Source organism: Wyeomyia smithii, chromosome 3 (assembly GCF_029784165.1).
Source record: "Wyeomyia smithii strain HCP4-BCI-WySm-NY-G18 chromosome 3, ASM2978416v1, whole genome shotgun sequence".
NCBI classification, from domain to species: domain Eukaryota; kingdom Metazoa; phylum Arthropoda; class Insecta; order Diptera; family Culicidae; genus Wyeomyia; species Wyeomyia smithii.
Genome location: NC_073696.1, coordinates 194,646,140 through 194,669,929, shown reverse-complemented (window position 1 = coordinate 194,669,929; position 23,790 = coordinate 194,646,140). Strand labels below are relative to the sequence as shown.

Below are 23,790 nucleotides of genomic sequence, written 5' to 3'. Positions count from 1 at the left end.
AGTGACACATGCCGACCCATTTACCAACCGGAGCATGCTAAGAGTGTGGTGCGATGAAGAATTGCCCTCGGACTGGCTGGGGGGTCAGAAAGAAAGGCCTTTGTCGGAGGTCTTTGCTGGCGATTACCAATGTGGTTTTCGAGGGGGACGCTCCACTACGGACCAAATGTTCACCCTGCGACAGATCCTCGACAAATTTGGAGAATTCAACCTGCAGACGCACCATCTGTTCATTGACTTTAGGGCAGCGTATGATACAGTTAGGAGACATGAGTCATGGCGAATTCTCGACTACTTTGTGATAAGGTCGTATGTCTAAACGTAAACAAAACGAGTGAGAGATGATTTGTGCTTGTGAAGTACAAGGAATATAACTCTCACTCGCTTGTTGACGTTTAGACATACGACCTTATCACAAGAAAGTCGAGAATTATGCTCGAACAAGACAACAAAACTAATTTGGCTGATACGTTCCACCCTTGAAGCTCTACATCAGTGGTTCCCAACCAGGGGTCTGCGGCCGGTAAGGGGGTCGCGGGGCTCATCTAGAGGGGCCGTGAAGCTCGTGGTAAATTTGACAGTGAGTTAAAATTTCTTCCTAGATATCTCTGTGAAAGCAGATTTTGAACTCTTCTACGATTAGGACCAAGATGTGAAATAAATAAGACTCGCAGGACGATATGAGAATGAGAAACGCAGACTCGTATTGTAAAATTTGTATCAGAAATTCTTTTGGGGGGCCGCGGAGCTCTCTGTGCTTCGCAAAGGCTGCCGTGGAGCTTTTTGTGTTTAGCAAAAGGGGCCGCGGAGCCAAAAAGGTTGGGAACCACTGCTCTACATCATGCGTCAGGATAGCCGGTGAGATATCGGACTCTGTGACGTCAGAAGGATTAAAGCAGGGAGACAGGCTGTCAAACTTGTTGTTCAACATCGCATTGGAGGGTGCTATACGGAGTGCTGGCGTGAAAAGAAGCGAAGTCTCACATGCTTCTAGGTTTTGCGGACGGTATCGACATCATTGGTATCAACCGTAGAGCAGTGAAAGAGACCTTTGGACTTGTCAGGAGGGAAGCTGCAAGAATAGGGCTCATCATAACCTCTCCCAAAACAGTGTTAGATGGGAAAACTTTTGAAGTAGTCGACGAATTTATTTACCTGGGTACATTGGTAATATGTAACAACGTGGTTAGCCGTGAGATAAAAAGGCGGATAGCAGAGGTCCCGTAGTCTGCCCGTACTGAATTTGCACTCTATAAAACACTAATTCTTCCCGTGGCTCTCTATGGTCATGAATATGGACGTTGAGAGAGGCCTATCGGCGAGCTCTTGGTGTTTTTGAGCGTAGCATTTTGCATTTAATCCTTGGCGGCAAACTAGAAAATGGTGGGCATCAGGTATACAAATCGGCGGATATAGTTAAGCGGATAAAACACGGTAGGTTGCAGTGGGCTGGGCATGTAGCTAGAATGCCGGAAGAACGAATAGTGAAGACTATATTTATCAGAAATCCTGATAGAGGCCGTCGACTTCGAGGAAGGCCCCGCACTCGTTGGATGTGTGCTGTCGACGAGGATGCTCGCGAAATAGTGGATTCATACGTATTCTGGATGCCACATTTAAAAATTCTAGAGTGACAAACAATTATTTTTGACCAAATTTTTATCTGTCAAAAAGTGACAAATATTCGACGCTTTGTCAAAGAGTGTAATACAGCCATTGCCGTTACTGTTACTTACTGTAACAACTTTACGCGAAGACGAAAAATCGTGCAAAAAACGTGTAAAAAAATTGCGTCATTTGAGAATACGACGTAAAAAAATCGTGTTGTTGGAATATTGTCAATATTCAAATCGTGTAAAATGAAACCATGTAAAACAAAACCGTGTTAAACAGACTTTACTGTATTGTTTTGTTCAATAGTAAACAATTTTGAACATATAGAATGCATTCAGTTTCAAGAAAATGAGAATTTTATGATAATGTCTATTTTCCTACAGTAGTGGAGGTATACTAAAATGCTCAAACTTGGTTTTATATTAAATTTTATTCTCAAGGTTTGATAAACATGAAGTTAGATTTCACTATGGTAAAGGCGATATCCTTTTATTTAGTTAAAGTACATTTACATCGCAGTAATATTTAGAAAAACTCGTGTCCTCAGTATAAAAACCACATTGATTAAATTTCATTCAAAAGCCATTTAAGGTTGAACGATTCGCAATCCAATAATGGCTACCAAAATGGCCGGATCCTCTCTCACACTCTCTCATCAATTTTACGCTATACGTACACGTCGCACACACCTACAACTTTCACTTTCAACCAGCGAATCATAATTTTTACTTAAATCCACTAACAACCTCCGCCAATTTTCAAAATCTTGCTTTTTTAAGATCATTATAATGGTATCTTCACTATTTGATAGCTACCTCTATGATTTTCACATGTTTTCAAAAGATTTCTGCAATTTTGTTGGGGTGCAGTTGGTCCACCATCACACTAGGCAAAAATGCTACCGCTCGGCAAGGCTGGTTTAAATCAGTTTTTTTCACCACTTTCACTGTAGCTGCATTACCTATATTTTTAATTTACACTCGGAGATTGTTTATTCACCTACCGATTGAAGATTTTAGCACGAAAACTGTTTCAATTTACCGGTAACTGTAAATTTATTCCAATAAATGAATTTTTTTCACTTCGTAGTCACCTCACTATCACATCATTTTTGTTTACAAAATGGTTCCGGTGTGTAGGGTAAATCAGCCTAGAGTGGAACCCTTCGAGGTTTTTAGCGATTTTTCATTCCGAATCTTTATTTGTGCAACCAATTGTATATCTATATTACATACCTACTTCTTGTTTGAAAACACCCCTCACATGAAACTGTTTATTAAAAATGATGACAAATCAAAAAACAACTTCGTATGGACAAGATAATAAAATCGCATCAAATCAGCCATCGTATGTTCCAGGTCAAATCAGCCATCGTATGTACGTGGTCCCCGTGACTCTGTGGTTAGCGATGTCGGTCGGCTAGCTCTCCCACACGGTTGTGATATCGGGCTCGATTCCCGATCGAGTCGAGGATCTTTTCGAGCTGAAAATTTTCTCGACTCAGCACTGGGGCACGGTGTATCGTTGTACTTATCCTACACATGCAAAATGTGCCAGAAAAACAATATCGATAACGAATTCTCTCAACTAATCTAGTTGATCGAACCGCTATTAGCCCCAAGGCTAAGCGTGCGATATTGTTATGTACCAGGTGGTCCACTGTTTGTCAATTAACCCTAATTACAACGCAAAAACGAAACCGTCTTCCAACACATCTTTATTGCATCAGCATGAGTGCAGTGTTGGAAGTTTCGATTTCATGATATTTTGTTCATTGTTGAGTAATTGCATAAAAACCCTGTTCTAATTACTTTTACAATTGAAGTAATCAAAGGAATAACTGAAATATTTTGAAAACATTCAAAAGTTGTTCCATTTTCTACTTTGCAGTTAAAGTTTCGTTCAGTTAATTTTTAAGATAATCTATTCAACCGCAAAACTGGCCACAATGTTATTCGCGATGGTTGTCTTGACGACAACCAAACAGTGTAAACAAAAACATAACTAGAAAAGTATTGTCGCTAGAGAAAATGGGCCGATGCACTAAACGTCGTAGAGCTGCCTTGCAGCGGGAAATCAAAAAGAAAGCGAAACGCGATGTTCCTGATCCCTTGATTTGGGCTGTGACAGATCCGTGGAGGATTACTTCAAGAGGTGAGTGTGAAGAACAAAATGCAGCCCTGAACGACATTCTTGCATCAGAAGAGCATACAGCGGAACACTCATTCTCGGAAGCTCGATCAAAACTCGAATAACCGGTATGCAAAAAATGATACAACACGGCGTTGCCAGCACTTTCGCCAATAGAAAGCAGAAAGAAGGCGACACAAAAAAAATTGCGCCGTGTGGAAGGCACGATGCGTCCACACGGGAGGCTATCCCATATTTTGGAATAATATTTAAACAGTTAAGATTCCTGAGCGTCTTTGAATGCCAATGCACATCATCACACATAATGGGTTCAATTGCCATCTAAGGTGAATTGATTTTCGGCAAAATTAGTAAACAATGTTTGACAGGTAGACAAAATAACGTGCGGGATATTTATTACAGGCCTCATCCATACATACAACATCGCATACATAGACTTCACGTATACATAAACACCGAAAACACGATAGTGTTGGTGCACTAGACACAATGGATTGCGAGAGGTTTCAACTTAAGGCCAAATGGGATTGAAGCCAAATATGGCCGACTTCGAGCCACCATTTCGGATTTTCAAAGGCACAGGACTTGGTATCAGTTAATGCGTCACCTCTGAAAACACTACTTTATGTTTGCTTCACCGCAGCAAACATAAAACAGCGTTTTCACAGGGAGCGCTTTATCTATTTTCCGAGTCTTGTGCTTCTAAAAATTCGAAGTGGTAGATTTAAATCGGCTGTTTGTGGCTTTAATAACATTTCACCTTTTGAGTTGAAAAAGCGCACAGAAAAATAAAGTTTTATATTTATGTAAAATTAGATTGGACATAAAAAAAATCGATAAAGATCGATGAGAAAAAAAAATAAACCAAATGGCGGACTAATCATCAATCTTGCACGGCGGTACGTCGCTAGCAACCCAAACGGCGTGCACAATTTTATCCTTCTGCATAAAATGCACTTTTGGCAAAAACTGTCCAAAAATATATGTAGAATAAATTATTCATTGAATAATGCTTTCGAATTTTCGCAATTTTTTTTCGGATGTTTAAAGTTAAGTGATGTGTTCGGGTTTTTTGACTATTGATTAAGGTTAATTTGGAGATATATTTTGCATGTTTTGGATACAAGTATAGTGAGTATTACGCTATTTGCAGCGATTCTCTCGAAACCGTGTTTTTTGTTCTCAGCATCTACAGAACGGATTTGACTGAAATTCACCAACTTCTGATCGAGCGTCTTGATAGAATATTTACACTACACATTACACTTTTTATCCACTTTCACTATTTAATTCTATCACTTTTCACTTTTTTTTGTTCACACAACATTTATTTGACACGGCACGAATCACTTTTCACCAGTGGTGGGCACCATTCCGCTAATTCGCTAATTAGCGACGCTAAAATTCAGTTAGCGATTTAGCGATTCCGCTACTTTTTGAGCTGGTTAGCGAAACTGTTAGCAAATATCTTAAAATAACAATATAGTTCACTCTCGAATTTCCCATATATTCCCGTGAATACAGACAGGGAACACCCCCTCTTGTGGTGAAAAAGGTAACTAAACTCATTGCACAGTGGTACAGTAAGGCAATTTAGGCGGACATAGGCTTTTCGTTGCGATTTTGGTTTGCGGTTTAAAGCCATAGTTTTTGTAAAAAGTTGTTTCTTAGACATAGTCCTCGATTCATGTGCGAATGAAAATTAGGGTGGTCCTAAACTCAACGAAATAAAACATTCTTTGGCAAACTTGTAGACCAACTAATTCTAAGTAACTTTGTAAAATAACTTTTTTGTAGAAATGAAATTTGGTTTCCAAAAACAGTCTTTTCGCTCTATTTTTTCAATTCAAATTGAAAAACAAAGTTTTCTTCGGTAACTTTAATCAAAAATACGCCAATTTTGACGAAAAAACATTGTCGATATATTATACAGATGAAGGGTTTTCACTATTTCTATTTTAAAAATAGGCCCTTTTGATATATTGATGTCTCCGTTTAGGGCAAACATAAATACACTGTTCGTTCGCTAACTGGGCTGAGGGCCTAGCCCAGTTAACGAATGTCGCTCGCTAACTGGGCTGACATTTCAAATGTCGTCAAATATCGAGGGGGATTTCGATGTAATGGCGCTAGGCAAAACTCTCAGCGAAAATTGTAAAATGTTTTGAACAAATACACTAAAAATCCTGATTGATGAACAGATAATGAGAAAAAATAAATTGTTACCCTTGCGTGTGCTTTATTTGCACTAACCGTTGCCTGGAAACATGTTGTTTTCATAAAACATTTATTTGACCTGGAAACAAATAGATGAATATGTAATGGATCGCATGTGTAACGACAACCAGAATCCATTGAACTGAAAAAATCAATCTCAATTTACTATTCATGTGCCCCTATCTCGTTTTGACAGCAACATGCCAAACGCTGATTTTTGACGTTCATCTGCTTTTTAACTGGGCTATAGCCCAGTTAGCGAACGCCCAGTTAAAAAGCAGCCCAGTTAAACAGCACCCAGTTAGCGAACAGTTACTGTAATATTTTTTGGTATCATTTGATAGAACAAATATTGTATAAATATTGTGAAGAAATACCGAAAGTTGCTTAAAATTAGTTAATCTACAACTGTGCCGATGAATGTATACATTTATTTATGCAAATAAAAAGTTAGTTTTTTCATTTAGTCGATTTCAGAACCACCCTTATTTTCATTTGCACATAGAAAATAGACTAAATATAAGAAACAAGTTCTTAGAAAAAAATTTTACTCTAAAACCACAAAATCGCATCGAAAAACTCGTGTCCGCCTACATTGCCTTACTGTACCACTGTGCATTGTTGTTGAATTTCTGTGAGCGTGTGACATTCTCACACACGAAACTGAATTTACTCAATTTTAGATTTAGGAGACTCAATTTCATACTTTCACAGAAAAAAATATGTTGCAGATTTCGTGCGTATACTGTTTGTATGTGAAGCTAACGCCATTCCGGGAGTTAAATATTGATAATATAATAGATGTAGCTTATCGAGGCACGGAGAAGAAATATTCAAATAATCAGGCCACGACGTGTAAATGGTAAACTAATCCCAAGTTGCTATATACGTGGTTCCCTGTGTAACTTCACTAGCTCAGATCCATCACGGGAAGCAACTACGAAATGTGCGGCCGTCAAGCTCAAGCTCAATAATCAGGCCACGAAGTGTACAATTAAATGAATAATTCAATTACCTCGTGAAAAAGATAAAAGGAGAAACCGCACAATTGTTGTCAATAGTCGTATATGGTTGTTGTGCAACTTTTAGCTTAGATAACACTTGAATGTTCTATCAATTTAACAATTTAAGTATGGATACATATCATGTTGTAATTGATTTAAAAGCTTTATTATATTATATATAAAAGATATTCAACAAAACTAACATAATTAGTGATAACAACTGTTATGCAAAAACTATTATTTAATGTTAAGTTTTCTTCGTTTTGAAAGTATTTTTTTGTTTTTTTCATCCCTCCGAATTTTTTGCTCTCGAGTTCTAATCTTCGTATTCGTCACTTGCAGCTTTGCTTTAACCAGCATATTTATGTATTTACTAGCTGACCCGGCAAACTTCTTCCCGCCTGTTTTTGTGTTTAATTTAATAATTTTCAACATTCCAAATTTATTGATTACTTGCGATTTGTTTATATCGTTCGAAATTATTGGTTTTATCGGAATGACAACATCCTCGACTTTTGCCTTTAGTACATCACCTCTATTCCGAAAACACTCATATTCAGTTATTTTCGTTGTTTTCCAGAAACTGAAAGTGGTCATCTTCGAATTCAATATGGTGTCCAGGGTCAATGCTTGGCTTCTTTACATTATTTCGATTACGGAAATATTCATATGCAGTAGTATTCGGCTGTTTCCCAGAAGTTGCCATCTTACAATTCAAAATGGTGTCTGAGGTCAATTTTTAGCTCCATGCATCATTCTGGTTAAAGAAACACTCATATTGGGTGGTATTTGGTCCCTTTAGGCTATTTTTTTGGAGTCAATTTCTGGCCCCTGAGCGTCATTCTGGTTAAAGAAACACCAATAATAGGTGTTATTTAGTCATTTTCGGCTGTTCTACAGAAACCGGAAGTCACCATCTTAGAATTCAAAATGTTGTTTGTGGTCGATTCTAGCTCCTGTGTATCATTCTGTTATCGAAACATCTTATATTGGATGGAAATCGGCCGGTTGAAGAAATACCCATATTGGGTGTTATTTGGTTATTTTCGGCAGTTTCCCATTCACTGGAAGTCGTCATTTTACAATTCATAATGTTATCTGAGGTCGATTTGTAGCTTCAGTGCATCATAACAATCCCGGAAATACCCATAATGAGTGTTATTTGGTCTTTTGCCACTGTTGTTTAGGAACCGGAAGTCGCCATATTGGATTTCAAAATGGCATTTGGAGACAATTTCTGGCCTCTGAGCATCATTCTGGTTAAAGAAACATCCATATTGGTGGTATTTGGTCATTTTCCTCTGTTTTCCAATCACTGGAAGTCGCCATCTTACAATTCAAAATTTTGTCTGATTTTTCAAAAACCGGAAGTCGCCATCTTGGATTTCAAACTGGCATTTCGAGACAATTTCTGGCCTCTGAGCGTCATTCTGGTTAAAAAAACACCCATATTAGGTGGTATTTGGTCATTTTCGGCAGTTTCCCAGTCACCGGAAGTCGCCATTTTACAACTCAAAATATTGTCGGAGGTCGACAAACGTACAAACCGTGGAACACCACCCATGGATTGCCTTATGCCAAAAACATCATATCAAGAAGACTGGGAACTCTGCCTGAGATTGAGCGACAGTTTTGGCAGCGCTCTTTCGAGTAAAAGTAGAACTGATGCATGCTAGTGTGTCTACTGGCTATACGAATGCAAGCCGAACGCACAGGTTTGACCACAACATACGCCCATTCTGTCTTCGCAGCGATGCAAACTTCCACCTTTAATAGATGGAGTGCGCTGTTTGATGTGACGCTTGTCATTTGTATGGGATCGATCCAGAGATGCCAGTCTTCTTGATATGATGTTTTTGCTTATGCATAGGTGAACTTTATTATTATGAAATATTCGGCCGAGTTCACTTCACAATAAAATGTGATTTTTTTTCAGTGTACCCATTAGGGTAATATTATTGTCAAAAGTTACTCTATTTCGCATGTCGTGTAGAACAAAATCAGAAGTGGCGCACCTAGCGGTCGAAAAGGTGACTAACGCGTCTGTCATTTTCAATTTGTCTTCATAATTTCACGTAAGTGAACTATATTGGTATTTAATATATTTGCTGTTAGCGTCGCTAAAATTTTGGCCTTCGAAACGCTAATCGCTAATTCGCTAAATTTTGTGGAGTAGCGACAGTAGAAACATTTGAAAAACTGTGAATTGCTGATGGCGTACGTAAATTGCTTCGAAAGATGAACATACTTTACTGCGAAAGTTACTTTTGTCAGTTTTTTTACCCTAGAATGGAGTTCCAGTTATCGTACAAGCCACAGGAGCATTTTGAAGAACAAGCACAAGGTCTAGATTGAATTTTTGGCACACCAAGAACTTTGGAAAATTGCAATGCGCTTGAAATTATGACAACTTTCGTTCTACTTTTTCGATTCAGATAATAATTGAATTTTCATGAAAACATTCCTAAGAGTATCTATTTTCAATGCAAGCTAAGTAACTTCTGTTATTCTTGTTTTTACAAAATCAAATATGAATACCGTTTCATGAACCTCTTACTGTAAATAGCTTTAAAAAGTAATTGTTTTCGTTTGTTTAACCAAAACAGATCAAAGTGGTCCAAATCTTACAAAACATGAGCAATAAATATAGCGATATGACTATTTACATATTAAAAAGATAGCGATTAGCGAAAGTTCCGCTAATGTGGGTTTAGCGTTTAGCGTTTTAGACGCGTGTACACCCTATCCAACGAGCAGACACCCGAAATGTATACACGAAGTCAAAAACATTCGCCCTGGTGGTTGCCGAAGTTGTCGAAGTCGTATTTCAATTAGGACACTGGGTGTTTTTGATTAGTGTTGACACTGAATTGTAATGAAAATAGCCTCAATGGAATAGTTTGGAACACACATGCGGCGTTATACGTTATACGGCGTTGAATACGAAGAACTACATGTACCCTAGCGCCGCATAGTGGGGTAATTCAGTACTAAATTGTCTACCATGTAGAAGCCCTAAGCATCCTGAACAAGTTTGCTGAACACCGCAACTTTCTAGCAGGTCGGAATCGTGAGATTAGTTAAGTTCAAAGTACGACAAATTGTGTGCCAACTAGCGCCACATAGCGGTAGAATTTCACACTGAATTGGCCACCATACAGTAGCCTTTGACCTTAGGAACAAGTTTGCTGAAAACCGCAACTTTCTAGGTTGTCAAAAACACGAGATATCCGCCTATTCCAGGTAATGCTAAACTTTTCGGGAGGCGTTGCAATATTCAAACTGGGTGTTGCGATTCTCAGTAAAGCGATTCCAAACTTATGACGGGTAGTGTACGTATTTCAACGCTTAAAGTTAATAAATTTTAACATGGCATCCAACGGGGAGCTCCGTAGCCGCAAGGTTGCAGAGTCCGCTTTGGTAAGCGGGTGGTCGTGGGTTCGAATTTTAGTAGAATCAGACCATTTGGTTGTCAAAGGACTTTAGGCAAGGGTTTATTCTCAGGCTCCCCACCACGTACCCTTCCTTCAATCTGGATTCTACAGTACCCCTGTTGACTCTCCCCCTAACAGAAATAAGACTCTATTATAATAAAACTGGTGTGAGTAACATATGAAAGTTCTCTCCAGGGAATTGTAAATAGGTGATATTGTTAGGATGGACAGAGGCTCGGTATAGTAGAGCAGTAAGGTTGAAACGAAAAGGTAATTACACACACAAGCACTGATATGAATGATAAGCGTATCATTTACTTCAATAGTGTTACTGCTAATAATATGAAGTGCGGAGTACAGAAAACACCTGGACAATATCACAATAGATCTAAGCTCTGGTCGCAGTGATGAGTCCACACAGAAAAAAAAATGACACCCAAGCCTTTCGAGAGAAATAAGTTTTTGGGGTTGAAGACGAAAATAGCAAGAATCCATAAAGACATAGCAATGTGTCAAATATCGACTGACTCCCAAAAGTCATGAGATTAAAATTAGAACTTTAACTCCTCCTTTTCTCATTAAGAAGATGGAATTGGAATGGATAAAAAATAGTATAAAACTTCTTCATAGTAAATCAAATTCAGGCTTTTAAGAGTGCTACTCCCTTCATTTGAAACTGGCCAAAGAGTTTCCCTTTGGGTTCCCAGAATTTCTAACCAAAGTAAAAGTTGCAGAACAGTGTGAGGGGGAAAGAAAACGAAAATTGGGTGCAAAAAAGATTAACCAGTTGTTTTTACGAATTAAGAGTAGTAAAAAGACAACTAAGGTAAAATATATAAATAATTTGATCCAGAAACTAGGCAGTTGTGGTATCAACGTGTTGCTGACATGCAGGAAAATGAAATCACTCTGCAATGTATGCTAAAGTTTCTCGATTCGCGTTGTTTTGCATTACAATCGGCTCAAACGGATAAACAGCGAAACGCCGTCCTCTCCAAGCCGCAATTGAAGCAACCGTAAAAGAGTACCGCATTCGTCGCTACTAACTCATCGTCATATTGCTATATCTGTTCCAAATCAGCGCATATGCCCTTTCAGTGTGGTAAGTTCATTCATATGAGCCCTGATGAACGTTTAGCTGCTATTAATCGGCATAGGCTGTGTCGAAACTGTTTTAAGAAGCATCCCGGTGAAACATGCAAATCAAGTAATTACCGAAAATGCGGTCTACGTCACCACACATTACTGCATGCTGCTCTCGAAGCCCCCAACTTCCACCACACACCCTCTACGTCGTTTGCTGCCTCTACTGGTGGCAATCCAGCCGCTCAATCGTTACTCTCTGCTCTCGAGACAAATTCTCCTATAGATGCGTCCAGTGTCCTTCTAGCAACAGTGGCAATCAATGTTTTGGATAAGAAAGGTCGACCCATGCTTGTCGAGCTGTCTTAGATTGCGCATCTCAGGTTAGCTTCATCAGCGAAAGTTTTTGCAACGAACTCGGTCTTGAAATGATGGATGCAGATATGGACCTCGAAGGTATATCTTCCACACCAGCACATGCTGATAAGTGCGTGCAAATTATTATAGCAACCCGATGTACGGATTATCGCACCTCGGTACCGTGCATGGTGCTTGAGAGAATAACAAAAACTCTCCCAGCAAAACCGGCAGACATCGATGGTTGGTCTATCCCAGAGTCTATTAAACTGGCAGACCCTCTCTTCCATCGACCAGGTAAAATCAATATCCTGATTGGAAATGAACTATTTTTTCAGCTTCTTGAGCCAGGAAAAATTAGTCTCAGTTCTGATGATAATTTACCTACGCTTCAAAACACAAAGTTTGGATGGGTGGTTGCCGGACGGTACAAAAATACCACACCAGCGCGTGCAAGCGCTTCAACATGCTTAAAAGCATCAGGAGATGATTCACTCGATCAACAGTTGCGACGATTTTGGGAGCTTGAGGAGTACGTGCCTCCTACAGCCCATCTTAGTGAAGAAGAAAAACAGTGTGAAGACCATTTTGCAAGGCACACTGTTAGAAATGCCGACAGACAGTACACCGTTCGCTTACCGTTCTTGCACAGCCCGAGTCAACTTGGCGACTCGCGCCAGATAGCTGCAAGGCGCTTAGAACACATTGAGCGAAAGCTGCAGAAAAATCCACATTTGAAACAGGAATATCATGCTTTCCTACGTGAGTACATTGAACTAGGACATATGACTCGTGCTGAGTCTCCCGCTACCAATCACACCGTTTACCTTCCCCATCACTGCGTGATAAAGGAAGCAAGCTCTACTACAAAATGTAGAGTCGTTTTCGACGCTTCGGCAAAAACCACTAGCGGAAAATCTCTCAATGATGTACTCATGGCTGGCCCAGTCCTACAGGACTCGCTAATTAATATTTTGCTTCGCTTCCGTATTCCGGCTTTTGTGGTTGCGGGAGATATTAAACAAATGTACCGCATGGTAAGGATCCATGATTGTGATCGCGATTTCCAGAGGATTCTTTGGCGATGGTCCAGCAGCGAGCCAGTTAGTGAATTTGTATTAAACACGGTGACGTTTGGAACCAAAAGTGCATCTTACCTGGCAACGAAGTGTGTGCAACAGCTTTTGAATGCACATCGGCAGCGATATCCAGCAGCGGTAGAAAAGGCGGAAAAGGGAATGTACGTGAACGACGTACTGGTGACTGGTGCTGACACCGAGCAAGAAGCAGTGCTACTTCGCGAACAACTGTCTACTATTTTTGTTTCCGGTGGTTTTCATCTGCGTAAATGGGCGTCTAATAGTGCAGCGGTGCTAGAAGGTGTTTCGGTTGCGGATCGGGAGATAGAAATTTCGATTGGAATAAGCGATGAACAAGTCATCAAGGCCCTCGGCATCCACTGGCAGCCGTGCAGCGACATGTTCCAGTTTTCCTATATCCGAACAAAGATCCTTCTATCCATACTATCACAAATCGCCAGCCTCTTCGACCCGCTTGGTTTACTGGCCCCTGTCATCGTGAAGGCGAAACTGGTCATGAAACAGATGTGGGAGCTGAAGGTGGCATGGGATGAAACTCCCCCCGGTGAGTTACTCGATATTTGGTAAAAGTTGGTCCAAAGTCTTTCCGATCTCAACTTCTTACAGGTACCACGACGCGTGATCGACTCATCTGGAACCCTCCGTATGTTTCTGCACGGCTACAGTGATGCCTCCGAGCGGGCCATGGGAGCATGCATCTACTTACGAGTCTGTTACAAAGACGATAGGAAATCATCACATTTGCTCTATGCAAAATCGAGAATAGCACCGGTTGGTAACGGAAGGACAACACTGTCTCGGTTGGAGTTGGAAGCAGCACGGATTCTGGCCAGATTAATGGCAAACGTTCGAGCGGCACTCTCCTTGGCGTTCCACGAAATACGAGCATTCTCCGACTCAACAGTGGCCCTGGCGTGGATAAAGGGTGGCGCTTCGCGATGGAAAACTTTCGTCGCCAATCGAGTAGCTGAAATCGTGAACCACCTTCCTGTCATCAACTGGTACCATGTCGACACGCATAGCAACCCAGCAGACTTAATTTCACGAGGAGCACTTCCCGCTCAAATATCAACTAACCCGTTATGGTAGAACGGGCCGATTTGGAACGAGAATTCTAACATCCAACACCATGACATATCCGATAGTCTTAACGCCATACAACAACGACAGGTGGAGAAAGAGCAGCGCGTGGTGGCTGTTGCGTGCTTAACCGTATATGAAAATCAGTTTCTCGACAAGATTATGTCAAGATATTACCCGAACTTAATGTTTCTTCTGCGTATTACAGCTCGAATGCTGCGATTTAAATACCGTGATCATAGGCAGTCCCACCGCCTCACATCCCACGAAATCGACAGGGCTCTACGCGTCTACTTGCAACATGTTCAGAATCAGCACTGGAAGGAGATTAACCAGCTTAATCACGGTCAAGATGTCAGCCGATCCAGTTGTCTTCATCAGCTAAAACCCTTCCTGGATGAAAATCATCTTCTCAGGGTGGGCGAAAGATTACAGCAGTCAGACCTGAGCAGCGCTTGGCCGAGCTGCAGGCCACCACGGGTCGACGCCTGGCGACCGTCGAGGCCATGCACGCGTGTGTGACCACCGATAGGTGTGTGATAGCATCAATTAGTCCTGGACCGGCAGCGGAAGCTTGCCTAGGGAGTGGTGGGGTTTCGGGCATTGGGCAGTCGATTCCCCGTAAAAGCCACGGCCACCCGTAAACAGCTTCGACGGAGCGAGTAGTATCGCTCCCATCATCCAAATTCACTAACCTGCCTATTGGGGCTGATACCAGTAAGGTCCCAATTATGGTTTACTGGTCGCTGTGTTTTTAGGTTTTTGAGAGGGAATACGATTTTATACCACGACGTAGGGCTGGCACCTGCACCGAGCTCCCTTAGTAAAGTCGTGTGACAACGGCTTGAAACGGCGAGGTGGCATACGGCTGCAGGGGTCTCCGTCCCGTAAAACCTGGCAGGCCTTCCAGTACGTTCCGCGGTCATTGCCTGATGGGAATCAGGCAGGAGTGGGATCAGATGCCCTTTCCTGACTTACGCCGGTCGGGAGGCGTCATAGTTGCTCATGAGGGGCTATGGCGACCTTCACTAGCCATGACCTCACTGCTCCGGCATAGGCCACCATGGGACCATATAGGCGACCACTCCACCATGACCAAGGATAGCGGCTGGAAGAGGGGACCCTTTTAACCAAAATGTTTACCAATAAAATCGACGAAGAGGCGAAGGTAGTGGATGGGGCGGACGGGTTAGTAAACCCGTTTGCCAGGCGAGGCATCGCCCGGTCTCCACCGAGACTGGCCGATGCCGGTAAAGGCGGCGCACAGGTTGGTACACCTTTTGCGACACCGACAGGGGAATTCCGAGTTGGGGCAAAGGCGGGCACGCCTAAGCCAGCACCAACCGGAACGGCGAAGACTGGTGGCAAGGTGGAAACACCTAAAACCGCCAAGGAGCGGGAACAGATATCTGTGGCTATGCTACTCTCTGCGGTAGAAAGCCACATGAATAAGTTCCCAAGTGTGGAGGCGGTGTCCGTACAACTTGATGAAATACTCAAGTTCACGGACGAACGTAGCAACATATCAAAAGACCTGAAACAATGTCTTCTGTTGTTACGTATGAACGTTTGCAGCGCGAAGTCCGAGCTTTCGCAAGCCCTTGAACGGGCTAACGATGCCGAAAGCAAGGCACTCGCGCTAGAGGCGAGGCTCAACCAGCCTAAAAAAGGGAGTGCTGCAGCTGTGTCTAAATACACACAAACAGCTGCAGCATCGTTTGCCGAAGTCTGTTCAACTGAACCGACTGGCAAACGTGCGAGGGGCTCTCCGGGGGAAACGGCCCCCAGGACGCAACGAAGGCGGTTGTTCGGTGACAGCCAGGAAGCTGGCTCGTCGGTCCAGCCGAGCAAAGAACCGGCAAACGGCGAACCGGCAAACGGCGAAGCCACGGATTGGACCACCGTGGTGAATAAGAAGCGGCAGAAGCGGTAACGACGCGCGAAGCGCGGCGACCGCAATAAGAAGCCGCAAGGGGTGAGTAGGCGGAGCAAGGGTGACGCGCTCATTTTCAAGACCGATGCGTCTAAGTCTTGAAGGCCATGAGAGGCGAACCCATGCTCAAAGACCTCGGCAAGGACGTCAGGTCAATTCGTCGGTCACGCACCGGCGAGATGATCCTCGAACTCCGCAAAGAGGCGAAGGGTAAGGGCTGTGCCTATAAAAAGACGGCCCAGGAAGTGCTAGGCGAGGAGGTTCAAATCCGAGCCCTCACTCCTGAAGTGACTCTCCAGCTTAAAAACCTGGACGAGATCACCGAAGGGTGCGACATAGCGCAAGCCTTCGAACGAGAGTGTGGAGTGGTAGTGACCGCAGAGGCAGTTCGTCTCCGCAGGGGCCCGGCCGGCACCCAGGTTGCTACCATAAAGCTTCCACTAGCGGAGGGTAACAAGGCCCTGAAGAAGGCCACGTTGAAGGTGGGTTGGTCGGTCTGTCCTCTGGGCACCTTCCAACAGCCTGACGTTTGCTTCAGGTGCTTTGAGCGGGAGCATGATTCCTGGTCGTGCAAAGGGCCCGACAGTTCCAATTTATGCCGCCTCTGCGGTGGCGCAGGCCACAAGGCACGGGACTGCGGTGCACCTCCCAAGTGTCTGGTATGCACCGGTAAACGGGACGCCAAACACGCCATGGGAGGCCCCAAGTGTCCGGCTGCACGGCCGGCTACTAAGCCGCAGGCCTGAGGGTGATACAGTTAAACCTGAACCACTGCTATGCGGCGCAGCAGTTGCTACACCAAGCGGCTGCTGAGTCGTTGTCGGACGTGGCCATCGTCTCGGACCCATACCGTATCCCAACCGGAAACGGTAACTGGGTATCGGACAAGTCTGGGAAGACGGCCATTTGCACGACAGGCAGGTCCCCGGTTCAGGAGATTGTGTCGACCTCCAGAGAGGGGTACGTTATTGCCAAAGTGGATGGAGTATTCTACTGCAGTTGCTATACTCCGCCAAGTTGGTCTACCGAAACGTTCGCGCAGATGGTCGATCAAGCAACCGTGGAACTGACGGGCCTATGGCCGTTGGTGGTTGCGGGTGACTTTAACGCTTGGGCTGTCGAGTGGGGGAGTCGCTGTACAAACCAGAGGGGCCAGGTCTTATTGGAAACTTTGGCAAAGCTCAACTTAGACTTGGCTAACGTTGGTACAAAATGCACCTACAGTAGAAACGGTGCCGAATCGATTATCGATGTGACGTTCTGCAGCCCGGGACTGATCACGAACTGGAGGTTAGACGACAGCTACACGAATAGCGATCACCAATCGATCCGCTATGAGGTAGGCGTGCGGAAGCAAGCAGCGAGTAGGGCCAATATTTCATCCTTCTACGGCTGGAAAACATTGCATTTCGATGCAGATGTTTTTGGGCAGGCAATTAGATGGAAGCACGAAGGGGGTGAACTGCTCCCGGATTTGGACCATCTAAATTCGATGCTGTCATGGGCGTGCGACGCCACGATGCCTAGGTCTCGTACGCCTAGAGAGGGTAGGCCAGCGACATACTGGTGGAGCGATACGATAGCAGGCCTGCGCAATGCATGCCTCCGTGCAAGACGGAGGATGCAACGCGCACGTTCCGACGAGCAAAGAGCGGAACGCGGTGTCGCATTCATGTTCGCATTGCGCTTAAGAGCGCAATCAGAGCCAGCAAACGAGCCTGTTTCGAACGGCTCTGCGCCAGTGCCAATTCGAACCCGTGGGGTGACGCCTACAGGATCGTTATGACCAAGACTAGAGGTGCGCTAGCCCCGGCCGAACAATCACCAGCGATGCTAGAAACGATCATTCAGGGCCTCTTCCCAAGCCACGAACCAAGTCCCTGGCCTCCGGCTGACGAGTCACCACCTACCATGAGTGACGGCAGCCGTGCAGAGGCTGACGATGCGGTAAGGGTGACGGAAGATGAATTGATCGAGATCGCAAACTCCCTGAAGGTAGGCAAGGCTCCGGGACCAGACGGAATCCCGAACTTGGCCATCAAGACGGCCATCAAAGAAGCCCCCGGGTTGTTCAGGGCGGTCATGCAGAAATGCCTCGACGACTGCCTCTTCCCGGACGTGTGGAAGCGCCAGAGGCTGGTGCTGTTGCCGAAGGTTGGGAAACCACCAGGTGACCCATCGGCATACAGACCAATCTGCCTGCTGGACACGGCGGGCAAGGTGCTTGAGAGGGTAATCCTCAATAGACTGGTGAAATATACAGAAAGTGAGAACGGTCTATCAAGCAACCAGTTCGGTTTTCGAAAAGGTAGGTCCACGGTGGATGCAATTCTCTCCGTCACCAGAACGGCTGAGGTTGCAATCCAACGCAAGAGGAGGGGCATTCGTTACTGCGCGATCGTCACGCTTGACGTGAAGAACGCGTTTAACAGTGCCAGCTGGGACTCCATAGCCTTAGCGCTACAGAGACGCCGCTGTACAAGATTCTGGGCAACTACTTTCAGAATCGAGTGCTAGTGTATAACACAAACGAGGATCATAAAAGCGTTCCGGTTACCGCAGGTGTACCGCAAGGTTCCATCCTGGGTCCGGTACTGTGGAACGCTATGTATGACGGCGTGTTAAAACTAACACCCCCTCCAGGGGTGGTGATCGTGGACTTCGCCGATGACATAACTCTATGGCGAGTTTATTAGAGAGGTAGAGTTAAAGGCCGCGCTATCAATACGCGTAGTGGAAAACTGGATGCACTCCAGGAAACTGGAGCTAGCGCACCATAAGACTGAAGTTATTGTTGTAAAAAACAGAAAGTCTGAGCAGGAGGCATCGATTAGTGCCGGTACATGCACTATCGCCTCAAAACGCTCGTTGAAGCTTCTGGGGGTTATGATCGACGACAAGCTCACGTTCGGGAGCCACGTCGATTATACCTGCAGGAAAGCTTCCATGGCTGTGGCAGCGCTATCTCGCATGATGGCAAACAGCTCGGCGGTTCGTAGCAGCAGGCGCAAAGTCCTTGCTAGCGTGACCACGTCCATACTCAGGTATGGAGGACCAGTGTGGTCCAAGGTATTGAGTACCTCGTGCCATCGCGGCAAACTCGAGAGTACGTACAGGCTAATGTGCCTAAGGGTCGCGTGCGCATACCGAACAGTGTCGTACGAGGCGGTTTGCGTCCTGGCTGGCATGATGCCCATCAGCATCATCGTCAAAGAGGATGTAGAGTGCTTCGACCAACGCGACACGAGGGGTATTCGCAACACCATACGGTCATCCTCAATGGCCAGGTGGCAGCGGGAGTGGTCCAACACTACAAAAGGTAGATGGACACACCGACTCATTCCAGAGTTAGCAGGCTGGATTAATAGGCGCCATGGGGAAGTAACCTTCCATCTGACACAGATCTTGTCAGGCCATGGCTGCTTTAGGCAGTACCTGCATAGGTTCGGGTACGCCGAGTCCCCTATGTGCCCCGCTTGTACGGGTGCGGAAGAAAGCGCAGAGCATGTGTTCTTCACATGTCCGCGCTTCAAGCGGGTACGGTACGAAATGCTGGCAATAAGTGGGATGGACACCACGCCAGAGAATATAGTGCGTAGGATGTGCGAAAATAGGGAAATCTGGGATGCGGTCATCACGGCAGCATCACAGATCGTTAGTATTTTGCAGGGCACCAATCGACGGGAAACCATCGACGTGCCCCAGTTAGTTAACGGTTAACTAACTGGGCCCTCTCCCTGAAGTAATGCCTAACGGCGGTCCCGGGGAGACCAATGGCTTTAGCTGTCCAGCTTAGGTTGCTCAGCATGGGTAAAAGCAGACCTGAGCTACGATACGAAACACCCGATTCTGCTACCGCACAAGTCGATACTCTCATCGTACATCCTACACCATGATCATTACGAACAATTACATTGTGGACCTCAAATGTTGTTGGCAGGAATCCGCCAACGTTATTGGATTATTCGAGGAGTAAGCGCTGCCAGAAAGGTTTGTCGTGCCTGCGTTCATTGTGCTCGTGCAAGGCCCGCATCGGTGCGTCAACAAATGGGACAGCTACCAGCAGATCGTGTGAAGCCTCTACCTTCATTCTCTATTACCGGCATCGATTACGCTGGTCCAATCAACGTGATTGGTCGCCGTACACGCGGTGCAACCATTGCAAAGGGATATATCGCGCTGTTCGTCTGTTTTTCAACTCGAGCCGTTCACCTCGAAGCAGTTTCGGATCTAAGCACGTCTTCATTCATCGCTGCCTTCACTCGGTTCATCAGTCGTTATGGCTTGCCGAATAAAGTTTATTCTGACCACGCTACCAACCTCCGAGGAGCAGCGAAAAAGTTTCGTGATCTGTACGAGCACATTAATGCTACTAAAAATGACGATCAGGTAATTGATTTTTTCACAAGTGAAGGGATTGAGTGGTTATTTACCCCGGCTAGATCTCCTCATCATGGTGGTTTGTGGGAAGCCGGCATCAAGGTTGCCAAGAGCTTTTTGAGCAAATTAGGAGGAGATAATCGCTTTACCTTTGAAGAGTTGAGCACAGTTCTTTCCCAGATATCTGCATGCATGAACTCGCGTCCTATTTCTCCCTTATCAAATGATCCCAGTGAGCCTCAACCCCTCACACCCGCACATTTCTTGATTGGAAGGCCGCTTCACATATCCCGGAGATAAACCAACTAGACGATAAAATTTACTCGTTAGGCAGATGGCAGTATGTACAGCGCATTACGCAGGAGTTCAGATCACGCTGGCAATCCGAATATGTTTCGCTACTTCAACGCATGGTCAAATGGCAACGTAGCGCACCCAACATTATGGTAGGAGATTTCGTATTGCTTGTCAGCGATAATGAGAAGCCGAAGCAGTGGCCAATGGGCCAAGTCGTCGAACTATTTCCTGGGACCGATGGTATTGTCAGAGTGGTGGCGGTAAAAACGTTGAACGGAATTTCCAAACGAGATGTGAGAAGAATTCGGCCTGTTCCATTGGAGGCTGATGAATATGTTCCTGGACGTAACGGTGCGGAAATTTCTAGCCGCAATTTGGTGGGCGGATTATGTTGTGGCGGAATATAGCGACCCTCCCAGACTCCCAGATCAGATCAGCAAAATAAGGGCAAATAAAAGTCAAACTTCTATTCTCTCCACTTTGATACAATATCATTCATTGTTCTTGTTTTTGGAATATTTAGGCTATAAGAGAACACACAATTTAAAAGATCAGTCAGTTTAAATAAATCGTTCGAATCGTTAACATCGTCTTTTTTATCGCCTCTTAAAGCTCAACAAAAGGGCTCTTTGTACAAACGTCGGCCTAGTAACGGGGCACTGTCTGAGTAGATATCATTTAAAGAACATAAGCCGGGTTCAGGATGATATCTGTCGCTTTTGTAATATGGAAAGCAAGACATCGAAACATCTGCTGTGCAGCTGTGATGCATTATTTAAACGTAGATCAAGGTTTCTTGGCAGTGGCTGTTTACTGATCAAAGAGATTTGGTCTTTGAATCCTGGGAAGGTGATTGGTTTCATAAACCATATTTTACTTGATTGGGAGCGTGTCGGTGCAGGTACCTGATCACTCAACAATAGTGGTCCTGGTCATTGTATTTTGCAAGGAGACACGTATAGTAATCGACTGGAATATATTACAAAAGTTCACTTCAATGGACAACGTAATTCTAATTCCCTAACAAAAAAAGCCAACCTAATCCCTCCCCAACAAAAATGCCAAAATCAATACCATGACAATTAGTACTGCAGTAAAGTACAATCGATCTTACCTGTGAACGAACCATTTCACCAAGAACTGTATTTAAAATTTGATATACAGCGTAATAAAAACTCCAGCACATATTATTGATACTTATGTAAATGCTTTCGCTGCTCATATCCACTAATGCTCGATACAACGTGAATCCGCTAAAAATGGTAACACATGTTGACCCCAAATGAGTCATCAGCAGTTGCAAGCCGAAGTTCGCATTGTATTCATCGATCAACTTCGCGAGGTCGTGATGCAAATCAGCAATTTTCACAACGCGAATCAGTAGAAAGGCGCGATTCTTCGACACGTAGAAAAGCCGAAAATTATTAGATTGCTCCATTTCGGTTGGCAAAAGTTCACTTTACGATTCAGATAATAAAGGATTAGTTTGACAAGACTATTCACAAACTGGTAACGATATACATACCACAGATATCTATTTAACTCTTTGAAACGATATTGTATCGAATACTGCACTATATAGTGCTGTCCACTGATTGTTGTGATCATAATGTTAGTGAAGCTCACGCTGCAATAAGCAGCGATAAATGCTAGCACGGATTCATCAATTGCATGGTAAGTCAAGAAACCAGCAATTACAAGAACAAAAATTAATAATGTACTAGTGAACATAACTAACATGTTGAACCAACGATTTTGACTTTTCATGTCCATTTCATGTCCCAAGAGGTTCAACTAGAAAAGAAAGCTATAAAAAATATTTGAAAATCTTTTGCCGGATTTGAATACTTTTATATCAAAATCATAAATTTTCATCAACAGCTCCATTGCTTTCTTACGATGTATAGCATTCAAAACCGTTGTACCAAATAAGAAAAAAGTCGATATTAATACCGTGTAGCGCATGCCGTTGCTCATAATAAACGAATTTGAATGAATTTTCGCGAAGTCAAACTTAAGATTTGTAACAAAAATGGTCATTTGCAGCAGTGCTGCGACAATCATCGAATATGGAACACGCTTGAACGTGGGAAGCTCTCCAGATTCTCGGTAGACCAGAGGAGATAAGCCGAAACGGTTACTAAACCAATGGCCAATCCAGAGTATATCGAAAATAGTGTCGTGTCGACGAAGTTTCACGAGGAACGGCGACATGGCGCAGCGCTTTAGTACCGATCGTTTCAAGGACTAACCACAACTGGCAGGAAATAGAAATATTCGACGTGGGAATAATTTTGACGCGATAAGATTCAATCGAATCGATAGAATGAAATAGCATTAATTTACGTGCCGGTAGCTGTTTGATACGGGTGTAACCTTTACAGAAACCGTAGTTATAAGTTGGAATATTTCTCACGATTATCATATTACCACATTCATTAATCGCTGTCGGACTTATTTGTACAGCTCTTTTTCATGAACTTTTTCGCTTTTCTGTATTATGGCTGACAAATTCCGGAATTTAAATAAAAATATCAGTCCATGTCTATATGCTTGGAATTGCTTAAATTGCCTAAAATATCGGCATTTTTCCTTGGTATCACAGTGATTTGTGGGGCTATAAAAAAACATTGACTAACTTACCTGCGTTCGAACCATTCCACCCAGTAATGTGTTGCGAAGTTGATAAATAGAATAGAATATACTCCAGCACAAATAATTAACACCAGTGTAGATGCTTTCCCGGTTCATATCAACGGCCACACGATACATGGCAAACCCACTGAAAATGGTCACACATGATGACCCTAGATGGACCATCAGTAACTGCAAGCCGTAGCTCCGGTTGTATTCGTCAATCGTCGCTACTAAATCATAGTACAGGTCCGCCATTTTAACAATTTGGCCTATCAGAAATACCCGATTTTTGGATACATAGAAAAGCTGGAAATTATTGGTATGTTCCATATCCGTAGGTAGAAGTTCACTAATAATCGAATTCGATGTACGTTAGAACTGACAACTTTTGACATATTTTTGTACATACCGAAAGTGGTTGTTTATTTCCTTGAATCGAAATTGAATTGCGTACTGAAGTATAAAATGTTTTCCAGTCATCGTGGTAATCATAATGTTAATAA

At 43.8% G+C, this 23,790-nt stretch overlaps 1 protein-coding gene across 1 annotated transcript in view; it reads right to left on the bottom strand.

The window, feature by feature from the left end:
- Positions 1-23,542, bottom strand: part of LOC129728970 (uncharacterized) — a 30,551-nt gene extending 7,009 nt beyond the window's left edge. Inside the window, exons 1-4 of the mRNA XM_055687444.1 lie at positions 23,294-23,542; positions 22,604-22,897; positions 22,176-22,444; positions 21,765-22,107 (exon numbers count right to left, since the gene is read on the bottom strand). Of these exons, the coding sequence (XP_055543419.1) occupies positions 21,765-22,107; positions 22,176-22,444; positions 22,604-22,897; positions 23,294-23,542 (1,155 nt within the window). The remainder of the gene's footprint in view (positions 1-21,764; positions 22,108-22,175; positions 22,445-22,603; positions 22,898-23,293) is intronic.
- Between the last annotated feature and the right edge of the window lie 248 nt (positions 23,543-23,790).